General features: G+C 63.4%; 1 protein-coding gene across 2 annotated transcripts in view; it reads left to right on the top strand.

The window, feature by feature from the left end:
* The window catches only part of Gramd4 (GRAM domain containing 4), a 50,838-nt gene that overhangs the window by 29,553 nt on the left and 8,312 nt on the right, over positions 1–12,973 (top strand). For both annotated transcript variants that reach the window (XM_015501776.2, XM_048802989.1), the window contains 10 exons: positions 606–726; positions 5,099–5,166; positions 7,482–7,614; positions 8,146–8,171; positions 8,606–8,697; positions 9,861–9,952; positions 10,405–10,453; positions 11,385–11,456; positions 11,994–12,037; positions 12,112–12,221. In XM_015501776.2, coding sequence (XP_015357262.1) covers positions 606–726; positions 5,099–5,166; positions 7,482–7,614; positions 8,146–8,171; positions 8,606–8,697; positions 9,861–9,952; positions 10,405–10,453; positions 11,385–11,456; positions 11,994–12,037; positions 12,112–12,221 — 807 coding nt within the window. The remainder of the gene's footprint in view (positions 1–605; positions 727–5,098; positions 5,167–7,481; positions 7,615–8,145; positions 8,172–8,605; positions 8,698–9,860; positions 9,953–10,404; positions 10,454–11,384; positions 11,457–11,993; positions 12,038–12,111; positions 12,222–12,973) is intronic.

Genomic DNA, 12,973 nt, shown 5'->3' with positions numbered 1-12,973 from the left:
CCTGTCCACCCCACACCCCTGCCCACCCCACACCCCAGCCCATCTCCTGGCCTGTCTTAGTGCTGGGTCCTACGGGCTTCTCCTCTGTGTCTTCGTGAGCCGCAGCGGGTCATGGTGAAGTGTCCTCCCTCTGTGCTGGGGACAGCAGGACGCTGCCTCCTCTCTGGTCCCCGTGTCTGTCACCTGCTTCTCTCCCCTTCCTGCCTCACTGAGGACTGGCCCAGGTCCCGGCCCTTGGCAAGGCCTCCCCAGCACCCGCCTGGTGGCCTCGCGTGGGTCACGGTTCTCCTCACAAGGCGGCCCAGAGCTGCTCTGCTGCACAGGCCCTCTGCACGCAGGTGTCGGCCTGTGGGTGGGCGGCCAAGGCCCTGGTCCTGCCCTGTGCCCTGGGTGGCAGTGCCCCGGGGGCTGCACGTGTGGTTCTGATGGGCGTGCTGCTGGGCACCGTGGAGAAGTCCTGGGACTGTGTGGGGGCGTCCAGGGAACGGCTCCTTCCCCTTGAGCACCCCAGAGGGAGGCCGCGGCCCGTCAGGTGAGAGCAACTGGGGTCTGGACACATGTCATGGGGATGAATGCCAGTCACTGGCTGCTCTCCCCCACCCCAGAGGAGGAGCTGCGGAAGCTGCGAGAAGAGACCAACTCAGAAATGCTGCGGCAGGAGGTGGAGCGGGAGCGGCAGCGGCGCCTTGAGGTGGAGCAGAGACTGCAGGAGGCGCTGAAGGCCAGGTAAGGCCCGCCTCCGTCTGCTTCTGCTGCTGTAGCGAAGTACCTGAGGCTGAGGACTCAGAAAGACAAGAGGCTTCCCCGGGCTCACCCTTCTGGAGGGTGAAGGGTATGGTGCTGGCATCGGCTTAGCTCCAGTGAGGAACTCTTGGTGACGCTGTGTGGTGGGAGTACAGGCCAGAAAGAGGTCCCATCACAAGACAGGAGGTCAGAAAGGCCGGCTTCTTTTGTAGCAACTCTCTCACGAGAGCCGACTCAGACCCACGAGAGCGACCTCACTCCCTTCTGAGAGCAGCCCCTGAGACCTGAGGCACCCCCCAGGCCCCACCTGTCCCCCACCCCTACCCAGGACCAAGCGTCCAGCACATGGGCTTGTGGGAAAGACCAACCCAGACTCTCGTGGGCAGCCTCTCCTCAGTGGGCAGGGTCCTGGAGCTGAGCCCTGCTCAGACCCTTGAGGTGGCCCTCTCCCTGTGAGTGGAGGTCTGTCACCACCCAGGCCTGGACACAGAACCTTCACCAGGAGGCTCTGACGGGCAGGGACGGGCAGGACTAAGAGACATTGGTGTGGGGCCCCATCCCAGCCTGGGCCAGCAGGCGTGCCATCCTGTGGGGCTGGCCCCAGGAGGCTGGCCGGGCCTCTCAGGACCCCCCGGGACCTGTTTCCCCTGCTTGCTGCCCCTTCCAGGCCCTGCTGCCCACTCCGACGCTCTCCAGCCTCTGTGGCCCCAAGATGGGTCCTGGACACCTCGGCTTCCCCAGACCCCCCGGGTGCAGCAGCCTCAGAGCTGCCTGCCGTGTCCACCGTGTCCTAGCTGGGCCCCACCCCACCCTGTGCCCTGGCTCCGGTGGGCTACTCACAGTGATCTTTGCCCTTGGACATGGGCCCGGGCACTACTGCGCTGCCCCTGGGCTCATGGCCTCCTTGCTCACCACACCTCTGCCCACCTACGTGAGCATGGCCTCTGCCTCGGGGCGCCAGCAGGAAGCGGGTCATCGCAGAGCAGCTCTGCAAGTTACAAAACCAGCCTGCGCCTGTCCCGACAGCCCCAGCCCGTCCTCCCTACAGGGTGCCGCGGGGCTGGGCTGTGCTCAGCGGTGAGCGCTGGCCTGGCACCGGGAGGCACTGGCTCGCTCCTCAGCACCACGTACAAATAAATAAATAAAGGTTTGCATCCACCAACTACAAATATTAAAAAAGCAAAATGCCGGAAGGATGAGGCTGGAGAACCCAGGCCAGGCGCCCTGGTCCCGCCTCCTGCACCCGCACCCTCAGCACTGCCCACCCCACCCTTGCCACAGCCTGCCCCACCTGAGGGACCTGCTCCCAGCGGTGGTGGCACACCTCTCCCTTGGGGACACTGTCCAGACCCTGGCTTCCTGTGGGAAGAATTTTGTCCCTGGGTGGCAGCACCAAGGGTCATCTGCGGTGCCAGATGCCGCTCCCCCTCTGGGCTCCAGGCGGTGTCAGCTCTGCGGAGCTGCATTGGGAGGAGTGTCCCTGGTTCTGCTGCCTCCCCCACCCCACACTCCTGGACACCTTTGTGCTTTCCGGGTGCTGCCCATCAGGCCACACTCCCCCGTAGCCCAGGCTCCCCGGGGCCTCCTACAGGTCACTGGGGCCTGTCTGGGGAGGAGTGACCCAACCTTGCCTGCCGTGGCTGCGAGGTCAGCGCCCTCCCCAAACCAGACACCAGCCGTGTCCAGTGAGCATCCTTGGGATTGAGCCCTGTGCCGGGGAGTGGCAGGGGCCTGACCCAGGCTGCGAGACCCAGGGGCGGACGGAGACTCAGGCGCTTGCTGGGCATGGGACTGTGTTCTCACCCACTAGCCAGGGTGCCATCGTCCCCTGCTGCAGAGCATCCCGTCCAGCTTCGCCTGGGGGCCGAGCGCCCCCTGGTGGCTCTCAGCTGACCTGTGTCCCTGCTCCCATAGCAGCGCCAGCACCTCCACTTGCCCACCTGCCAGCACCCCTGGGTGGTGCGTGTGCCCGGCCTGGGTCGCTTCTGAGGCACGAGGGGCCAGCTCGGGTGGGCAAACAGGAACACTCAGGTCATGACCCAGGAAGTAAAAATTGAGGGTCCCAGAAGCACTATGGGGCCCCTCCCCTGCTTTACATGAGGGTGAGAGTTTAGATCCTTCTGGAAACCTGAAGTAGGGGGTGGAGGGAAGAGCAGGTTCTGGGGGAGTGGGTGGCACTGGGCCATCCGGGGGAGGGCAGCTCAGGCAAGCCGCCGTGGATGTTCACACAAACCTCTGTTTAGTCGCTAAGAAAATCCCAGGAAATCACCTTCCTCTGTGCCGACTTGTTAGTAGACAATGACTGTCCAGGGTCCAGAGCCTCCTGGAAGCTTCTGGCTAGCCTGTGGTCTGGCCCACCCGGGCCCTGCCCTGATCTCCCTAGGAAGGACCCTTGCTCCTTGGCCCCTGCCCCTGGACAGCCCAGAATCGGGAAGGTGGGGGCCAGACGGCTCACTGTGGCAGGCGGAAGGCAGGAGGGCAGGCGTGTACAGGGAGGGAGTGAGGCCTGGTGACCCAGCTGGTGCCCACCTAGGCTGGGTCAGCAGGAGTGGGGCAGCTCCAGGCCCGGCTCCCACACCTTGAACTCGCCTAGGTCGCGGAGGCTCAGGAAGCCAGGCCTTAGAAGTCCGTTGTGTTCCACCCAGACTTGTGATTCGCATCCAGCGTCAGTGCAGGCCACTGGTGAAGCATCGCAGTTAGCAAGCCAGCAGTCCTTTCCCACTAACAGGGCCCGTGGGTGCTGGCTTTGAGAGTGCCTGTGCCCTCCACGTCTCAGAGTCTGCGAGGCCCTGCCTGCTGGGATATCCTGACACACCCCGCCCCCGGCTTCCCTTCTGCTGTAAAAGAGGCGCTGCCCGGCAGCGTTGTGGTCAGTCTGCTCCTGACCTCTCGCGTGGTGTGCGCTGCTGGCAGGCACTTGGTGGGTCCTGTGGCTGGCATCCTGTGGAGCAGGTAGAGTCCCTGCTGCTGGACCCCAGCCTCAGGCCCGAGGGCAGTCTGTAACTGAATTCCTCTTTTTCTCTAGCAGGTCATTGAGTTGGGAACGGTCACCCGGCCAGTGGCCTGCATTATTATTAGAGGTGAAACAGTACTGGCCACAGCCCCTGGGGAGGCCTCACTGGCCTCTCAGAGACGCCCCCAGTCCCCCAGGGCCACCAGTGCTGAGGCGAGGCCCTGTTCCTCTGGCCTTGGATCAGGTACCTGCCTGGAGAATTGCCCTTCCAGAATCCCTCGCTCCTTCAGGGCGTGTCCTGGTCCCTCTGCCCAGGACCAGAGGGACACCCAGCTGGGGTTCTGGAGTTACCGTGTGCCCTGGGCTGAGCTTCTGTTCCCCGTGAATGCCCCTTTAGAAGCCCCTCTGGACAGGGACAGTCCCTCTGCTCTCTGGGAAGTGTGGGCCTGGCCCCTCCTCCATGACCGTGGCTCCTACCTGGGGACCCCCCCTCCACTCTGGTGCCTGCCCAGCTGCTCCTGAGGCCCTCACCCAGCACCAGCACTACCTGACCTGCCTCATCCACGTGGCAATCACAGTCACTGTGGCCGTCACAAGCCTGGGGACACTGGTTCATGGTGCTGTTGGAGTGTCGCTGTGGGATGGGAATAGAGCAGAAAGCACCCCTCCCTCTACCAGTGGTGACCAGAGGGACAACACCCTGCGCACCCCCACCCCTGCCCAGGTTCCTGCAAGGCCTGGGAGCTCCGAGCCACAGGGGCAGCTTCAGTGCACCTGCAGCCATGACCAGTGCAGGGTGAGGTGGGCGGAGGGCCGCTCAGAGAGGGCCCGGCAGGCCAGAGAGCCAGGACAGACAGCACCCAAGGGACCGGCCCAGGACCCAGCTCCCTTGGAGCTTGTGGTCAGAGGTAGTTGGGATCCACAGTGGACAGAGCCCAAGGGGCTGTGAGTGCAGCTGTGGTCAGGAGGCGGGGCTGTGTGTGACCAGAGCCCAGCTGTAGTCAGGAGGCTGGGCTGGGGGACAGGAAGCCAGGCACGGGCAGGTGGCTGACGTGGTCAAGCTGGGGCCTGGCACAGGCAGCTGACATGGCCTGGCCCCGCCATGCGGGTGAGTAGGTGGTGCCGGCCGTGTCCTCTGTGAGCAGAGCTGTCTACACTGAGCATCACCAACAGGGAGCAGAGTTGGTGCCTAGGGTCCCGTTTACTGGGTTTTTCAAAGCAGAACACCTGCGCTTCAGGAACGCAGCTCAGCTGCCCGGTGCCGTGGGACCTGCCCGTGGGCGATCGGGGCTCCCACAGAGCCAGCAATGCCGCCCACATGCTGGGCGTGGGCGCCTCCCCCGCACCGCGTTTGCACTAACGCACTGACGGCTGTTTGGCCTCTTCTTCCTTCTCTTTAAGAGCCGAGGAGCAGCCGGCGCAGGCTCAGCCGACGCCCAGAGGGCAGAGCCAGGCCAACCACGGAGCAGGTAAGCCCACAAGTGTTCCCTGGGCATCCAGCGGTCTCCTCCCAGCAGCTCTGGGTCAGTGCCTCTCCCTGGGGACCTGGCCAGTCTTCACAGCAGACTGCAGGCGTGAGACCAGACCGAGGCCGCGTTTTCGCATAGAAATGTGGTGTGCTGTCTGAGCCTGGCCCTGCTAAAGGTGGCCTTTCCCTGAGGCTGGTCCTCAAAACAAGGGCACAAGCAGGCAGTGGGGCTGGTGGTGGGAGTGCCCCAGCCCCTGGTCGGGTCAGCACCCTTTCTCTTCCCCTTGCCTTCCTGCCCTGAGCACCTTTCTTTCTCCTACCCCACCCTAGCTTTCTTAAGTGTCCCTCGGAGCCGGGCTCTGTGCTACATGGGCCCTGGCCTCCGTGCCCTGGAGTGGCGTCTGTCCCACCTGCTGCCCATGCACAGGGCCTCCCTGCCTGCACCGTGAGCCCAGCGTGGGGCTAGCTAGCTTGCTTCTCGGGGGGAAGCGGCCCACCCCTTTTCAGGGTTGCCAGGGCTGGACCCACGGTGGGAAGCCTGGTCTTGGCTTAGCTACTGTACCTTGGGTGGTGGCCTCCTGTGGCACTTGGCTCCATGGCCAGCGGTCAGGACTTGAAGTCCTTGACCTGTGCATCTTGGTCATCAAGCCAGAGGCAGAATAAGAGACCCCAGGCCCCCAGGGCTGGGTGGTAGAGAGGACAGAGAGGTACGGGGTGGGAAAGCCCAGCTCCCTGGTCCTGCACGGGGCTGGGGACCCCTGTCCTCCTGTCTGTCCGAGGTCTGTCTGGACTGCTCATGTCGAGGGGGGTGAGCTCTTTGTGGGCATGGAGAGAGGAGGTACTGGTCCTCCATGGTGGCCGTGGTCGCCCTCCAAGGGGCGGGGGACGACACTTCGGTTGCTGCACCGCAGCCGGGGAAGGGGAGCCCCCAGAGCTGAGCAGCTGGTGCTGGCGCAGGCGGGAAGCCTGGGGCAGAAAGCTGCTGGGCTCAGCCTCCTCAGAGCCAGTCCTGAGGGCCTCCTCGCCTGGGCCTCAGCCTCCCTACACCTGCCCCCAGCCCCCAGCCCCCAGCTGCTTTTCCCCTCTGAAAGCCTTTTGTGAACTCAAGTGTGAGAATCAGTCAAAGGAAGGCTGCTTCTTGACCAGCAGACCTTACGCGAGTCTGGAATCTCCTGGCCATGAACCTCTCGGGCCACAGCCCCACCCACCTCCACCCCAGGCTGGTTGCCTGCCCTCTCCCGAAGAGCCCTGCCTGCTCCCGCAGGACAGGGAAGCCCCCAGGAGCCTCCACTGCCTCGTCCTTCCTGGGGACTGGGCTTCCTCCCCTGCCCAGATATCCGCAGGGGCACTAACCCCAGCCACTGAGTCTGAGGCACCTGGGGTTTCTGACCACTGACCACCTGCCCTGAGCCTACAGCACACCTGCTTTGTTTTCTTTAATTTTTTTTTTTTTTAAACATATTTATTTTTTTATTTATTTATTTATTTATTTTTTTTTTTTAGTTATTGGCAGACACAACATCTTTGTTGGTATGTGGTGCTGAGGATCGAACCCGGGCCGCACGCATGCCAGACGAGCGTGCTACCACTTGAGCCACATCCCCAGCCCCAGTTTTCTTTAATTTTTAATTGACATATTATATTCATAGTTTATGGCACAAGTGTCCAGCGATCACCTGCCCACCTTTCCCACTCCTTATTTATGGCAGGACAGCAGGACATGCTGTTCCCTGCAGGCGACCCCCACGCCTGCTTTCTGAGGGGACCATGGTCCACCCCACTCTGCTGCTGAGCAGGATGCAGGATGCCTGCCGTTCTGCCACAGGGTGGCTTTCTGAGGTCTTAGCTTTTGATGACAAGAGTGAAACCATCTGCACTAACTCCCTGCACTCGCCCCGGCCAGCTGCCTGGCTGTCTGGCCCCGACACATCCCCCGTCCCAGCATTCATGAGTGTCCATCGGGTCTGGGGCAGGGGCTGAGGCAGTGAGCCCACTTGGTCGCCTCCCAGACAAACCAGAGACAGAGAGGAGGTGTGCTGGGCACCTGTGGGAGGGGCAGACCCCGTGCCGTGGCGCTGGCAGCCGGAGCCGTGCGGGTCCACACTTCAGGGTAGCACCGTGTCTTCAGATGGCGGAGCCTTCAGCGGCCCCTCCGCTAGCCCCCGCTGCTCCATGGGGAGGTCCCTACCGTTCTGGGAGGTCCCTACTCATCTGGCCCCTGCTGTGCAGCCCCCTCCCTGCCTGAGATCTGGAGACACCCCCAGAACAGGCTGCCCAGACCCGTGGTGCCTCTTACCACCTCTGCCCTTTCCTCAGACCGACGCGGCCAGGGACTGTCCTCCCGCCTGCAGAAGTGGTTCTACGAGAGGTTTGGGGAGTATGTGGAGGACTTCCGCTTTCAGCCAGAGGAGAGCACCGTGGAGACGGAGGAGCCCCTCAGTGCCAGGAGGTGGGCGCTGTTCAAGCCTGCGGGACTGCCCGACATGGCTGCTGCGAGCCCCTGCGGCCTCTGGGTCCTTGTTCTGGGGGGATGTGTCTGACAGGGGCCTGCAGAGCCCGCCCAAGAGTTGAGCTATCTCACATCCACACCAGTCCCCTTGGGGTTTGTGACAACCACGTGTGGGGACGCTGTAGGCAGGGTCCCATGCCCCTGCCAGGGCTCTCCTCACACAGTGTGGGCTTGTTGGGCTGTGAGCCTGGCCACTGCACCTTGGCTGTCCTTGCCAGGTGGCCTGGGACCCCTGAGAGGTCCCCTGCTCTCCAGGGGTGTGGGCCAGATGCAGGGACAGTCTGCTGGAGGTCTTGCCTTCCTACCTAGGGAGCAGCTCTGGGTGCCAGGCTGCCGCCGTGTGACAGTCCCTGTGTCCCACAGCCAGGCACTCGCACGTCCCCTGACCCCTGAGTGCCAACAGGGCGTGGCCAGGCGGGGTGGGGCTGGCCGAGGCACTAACCTTGGCCCGTCTCTCTCCCCTTCTCCTAGGCTGACGGAGAACATGAGGCGGCTGAGTAAGTGTGGGCGCCGTGGGTGGGCGCTGCTCTAGGCATGAGAGGAGATGAACTTCTCTCCAGAAAAACGGGCTCAAGCAAACGAGACCCCTCCCAGGCCTCCTGGGGAGAGGCTCAGGTGGAGGGGTCTGGGGGCCTGTAGAGGGCAGAGCCCGCTCTGGCCAGCCTAGCGCGGGGTGGAAGCCGTGGCATTCCTCTGGTGCTCCCCAGGCCCTGGGGAGGGGAAGGGGGTGCTCCCAGCTCTGTCCCTGCCTCTTCTGCCCACCAGCCGCCCTGGGGAAGATGGCGTTTCCTCAAAGAACCACTGACCCCAGGAAACCACTGGCCAGTGTTGGGCCCCTAGGAGCCTGTGGCAGTTTGGGCCTTGGAGTGGGTACTACTTGGGCTGGGAGATGGGCCTGACCCTGAGCGTGTGCCATCTGTTCCGTCCCCAGAGCGCGGGGCCAAGCCTGTCACTAACTTCGTGAAGAACCTCTCTGCCTTATCCGACTGGTACTCAGTCTACACCTCTGCCATTGCCTTCACCGTGAGTGGCCCCTGCAGGGTGGGCGGGTGGGGGTCACAGCCTTCCAGGTCACAGCCTTCCTGGGGCCCAGTAGGTGCTCCGTCTCAGTCTCTGGTCTGCCCAGTGGGTCCACAGAGTGGCCAGGTCGGGTAGAGGGGCAGGGCCCTGGATGGGAGGTAGCCCTCACGTGATGGTCTCAGGAGAGGGCCTCTTGGTGGGCTCACCATTTGGCTGACCCTGTTGATTGGGGGGCCGTGGCTGCAAAGCATCCGCCCTGCTTGGGATCTGAAGCCTGTCCTCCTCCGAGCACCTGGTGCTGGGGGCCAGGGAGGCTCCTGCCATATGCATGGTGACCTAGGGACCCAGATGATGTCTGAGCCACCTGTCCCAGGAGGCAGGACATAGGGGGCGCTTTGGAGAAAATGGGCCCAGTGCCCTGCCTGGAATTAGCCTGCAGTGGCTGCCCCAGCACACACAGGAAGACCCGCCCACCTGCTGTGGGCACTTGGTTCTCCACTGGAGCCCGTGACTGGAGAGGGGGCCAGTGTGCTGGCTGCCCCTCACCTGCCTCTAGGCCTGAGGAGGACCATGGCCTCAGGGCACCTTCCAGAGTACTCAGAGGTAGCATGGTCCTGTCGAGGGGTCGGTCACCAGGGATGGCCTATGCCAGGAAGGGTCCTGAGAGCCACCGTGACTCTGGGTAGGTAGGATCTCTGAGCAGGTCCCTGGGAGGACTCACTGTCCTCCTGGGGGACTAGCACTTGGCACTCTCAAGATGAAGCTCATGGGGAGGACCCCCATGTGCTCGGAGGCCCCTTCCCCTGCCACCTTCACAAACGCTCGCTCAGCAGGGCCCCCTCCTGGGGTCCAGGAGTCCTGGTCCCACCTGCATCCTGTCACTAAGAGCTGTGCCTTCGATTCAGGCCCACCTTTCAGCCCCACCTGGCTGGCTCGGGACCTGCCTCCGCCCGAGCAGCCCTGTCCCACCCCTGCCTGCGTGGGTTCCCCTTAACCAGGAAGCCGCTATTCCCCAGGATGCCCGTCCTGCGGGCCCTCGACCCTAGGAGTTTGGAAGCTGCTAGAGCCTACCTGGTTGGTCAGAGGAAGAGAGGGAAGCAGCTTGTCCTGACCCCTCTGCAAGGCCACCTGACCCACCCCTCCCTCCCGCCTTCTGCCACCTGCAGGTGTACATGAATGCCGTGTGGCATGGCTGGGCCATCCCCATGTTCCTGTTCCTAGCAATCTTGAGGCTGTCCCTCAATTACCTCATCGCCAGGTAGGTGTGTGTGTGGGGGGGGTTGTTGTGTGTCCCCATCGCATGTGCCATGTGCCTCCCTCACAGCTGTGACCTGAGGCACTGGCATTTGGGCATAGTCCTCTGATAGGCTGCAGGCCCCGGCAGGACAGCCTCCTCCTGGGTGCTGAGCTGGGAGACTCCCGAGCTCTTTCCCTGCACGGCCGCCACGGGCCCCACACCCTCCCGTCAGGCTCACGTCCTGCAGGAGTTTCTCCCCAACCCCAGGGTGGGTGGGCAAAGTTGTGGGGCTCCCCCCAGCAGTCTGGTTGCTGTCAAATCCGCCCCCAGGCAGCCAGTCACGGTGGCCAGCATTGAGGGGTGAGGACCCCTTCCCCCAGCTGGGAGCTTGGGGCTGACAGTTTGAGGTTGTCCCCTGACCCCACCACTTGCAGGTGACACTATTTTAGATTGTGATGGCTTCTGTTTGCCAGGGGCTGGAGAATACAGTGGAGCATTGTGCCAGAAGTGTCTGAAGCCGTGGTGAGTGCTGGTGGGCAAAGTGTCCCCCGTCCCTCCCACTGGGGCAGCCTCGGAACCTGCAGGCGCCGTGTGGGGGGCCACAGATGAGTCCTGCCCTGGCAGGTGGGGCGGGGTGGAGGCGGCCAGCACCCAGCCCTGGGAAGCCACCCACTCTGACCCCAGCTGGGTCAAAGTTAGCTGCAGAAGAGCAGGTCACCCTGTCCCAGCCTGTCCCCGCCAGACTCTTCCTGACTGGGATGTGGTGGGTGGGGAGGTGGGCAGGAAGTGAGGTAAGTAGACCTGTCCCCACTCAGGGCTGTGGAACTCACACCCGGTCCACTGCCACGCCCACCCACTTCACACCTGGCTGCTCTTGCCCAGCTGTGCAGCAGCTGTGAGGCCCGTGTGGTCTGAGAGCAGAAGCCATTCTCAGAAGTTTGCTGGAGAGGGAGGCTTGGGCCCTGGGCGACACCCCTGGGCATCTCCAGGGGCCTGTCCAGTATTTGAGCTCCTCCTGTGCACATGGAGCACAAGGTCACAGAGGTGTCTTTGAGGCGACGTGCCTATGCCTGCCTGGCCCCAGGAGCCCACAGGCCTGATGTCACCATGGGCACTCACCTTTGCTTAGATCAACAGGGATGAGGTCAGGCCCCCATTTGCCTGGGCCTCAGCGTCCTGCCTGTCAGAGCGCGCAGGGGCGGGCGGGTACTGTTGAGGTGAGCCAGGCAAGGGAGACCGCTCAGCCCCGCACTCTGGGCCTCTGCACCGTGTGAAGGAAGCTGCCACCGCCAGCCAGCAGGGTGTCCTCCTCTTGCTAGGGCCCCAAGCCATGTCCCATCCCGTCCCCTGTGGCTATGCGGGCACAGCAGAGTGACCTGCAGGCACTGGGTCTTGTAAGAGTGTTCTGAACTGTTGGACCTCAGCGGTTAGATTCCTTTCCCTGTGCCTGCAGGAACCTCCGAAGGAAGACCTGACCGTGTCCGAGAAGTTCCAGCTGGTGCTGGACGTCGCCCAGAAGGCCCAGGTGAGTCGCCAGGCGGGGCTGGTGTTGCGGGCAGCACCCCAACCCAGGCCTGTCTGGTCTGCTGCCTGCCAACCGACCTGCAACCGACCTGCAGCCGACCTGCCCGATCTCCTGTGGCTCTTCCCGATCTCCGCAGGGATCTGACCTCATGTGGAGGGAGCCCTCCTGGTGGCTGGGCATGTGCTCCCGGAAGGCAGGACTCAGCTGGCCTGACGTCCACCACGGGCACACTCACCTTTGCTTAGACCAGATCCCCCAGACTTGGGCATGGCTGGGCAGGACCTGGGGGCTGGTGCCCAAGGAACCCTGTGTCTTGGGGCCCTCCCCGCGTCTCGGTGTGACTGGTGGGCACAGGGGCCTGTAGGCGTCTCGGTGTGACTGGTGGGCACAGGGGCCTGTAGGCGTCTCGGTGTGACTGGTGGGCACAGGGGCCTGTAGGCGTCTCGGTGTGACTGGTGGGCACAGGGGCCTGTAGGCGTCTCGGTGTGACTGGTGGGCACAGGGGCCTGTACTTATCACTGTTTCTTCTTCACACAGAATCTCTTTGGCAAGATGGCTGACATCCTGGAAAAGATCAAGAAGTAAGTTGCCACCCCTCGGTGACAGTGACAGTGGCACCCCGGCGTGCCCTGCCTGACCCCTGTCTCCCTTCCAGCCTGTTCATGTGGGTCCAGCCCGAGATCACACAGAAGCTGTACATTGCGCTGTGGGCTGCCTTCCTGGCCTCCTGCTTCTTCCCCTACCGCCTGGTGGGGCTGGCCGTGGGTAAGGAGGGGGTGCCGCGGGCCTGCTGCGCCAGGGCTACTGGGAACGTCGCGTAACGGGGGACGCCAGATCCCAGTTCTGCAGGGTGTCTCCTGCCTGCACGAGCCAGGCTGGCCTTGAGGTCCTGGCCTTCCTCTGCGTCTTCTCGAAGCTGCTTCCTGAAGTCCCGAGCGAGGCAGGGCGGTGGCTCTGGGTCAGGCTCGTCCTCTGCTCGTCAGAGGACTGTGTGGCGGGGCTGCTGTGCTGGCAGCCTGGCACCAGGTGGGGAGGCCCGGAGCCCGTTTGAGGGGCAGTGAGCCGGTGGCTGATGGGATCAGTGTCATGGCGTGAAGCCAGGGGCCACATCTTCCTGGAATGCTGGTGTTCTGAGGGTGACCCGTGGTACGGGGAGGTGGGTGTCACTGTGGCAGTGACCTCTGGATCCACTCGCACCCTCCTTTCTCTCCCTCATTATCAGTAACTGGCGTGTGATGTGGCCAGGCCCCGGCACTTAGGAGAAAACCCACGGGCCTGGGCAGGTGGGGTCTTAGCCAGCACTGGGTGGTGGCACGAGCAGGGAGTTGGGTGGGAGGAGGTCCGCTTCATGCTGAGCTGGGAGGTTGTGTGTTGTCACCCAAGCGCTGTCAAGCCAGGCAGCCACTTAGAAAAGTAGCCAGGTGACCATACTGCGCTCACACACAACTGACCTTTGCTATATGGATGGTCACCGGGAGGGCAGCCTGTCATGGAGGTGCAGGTCTGGTTTTCCTACC

The sequence above is a fragment of the Marmota marmota genome, unplaced genomic scaffold (assembly GCF_001458135.2).
Source record: "Marmota marmota marmota unplaced genomic scaffold, marMar, whole genome shotgun sequence".
Taxonomy (NCBI): domain Eukaryota; kingdom Metazoa; phylum Chordata; class Mammalia; order Rodentia; family Sciuridae; genus Marmota; species Marmota marmota.
This window is presented reverse-complemented; position numbering and strand designations above follow the sequence as displayed.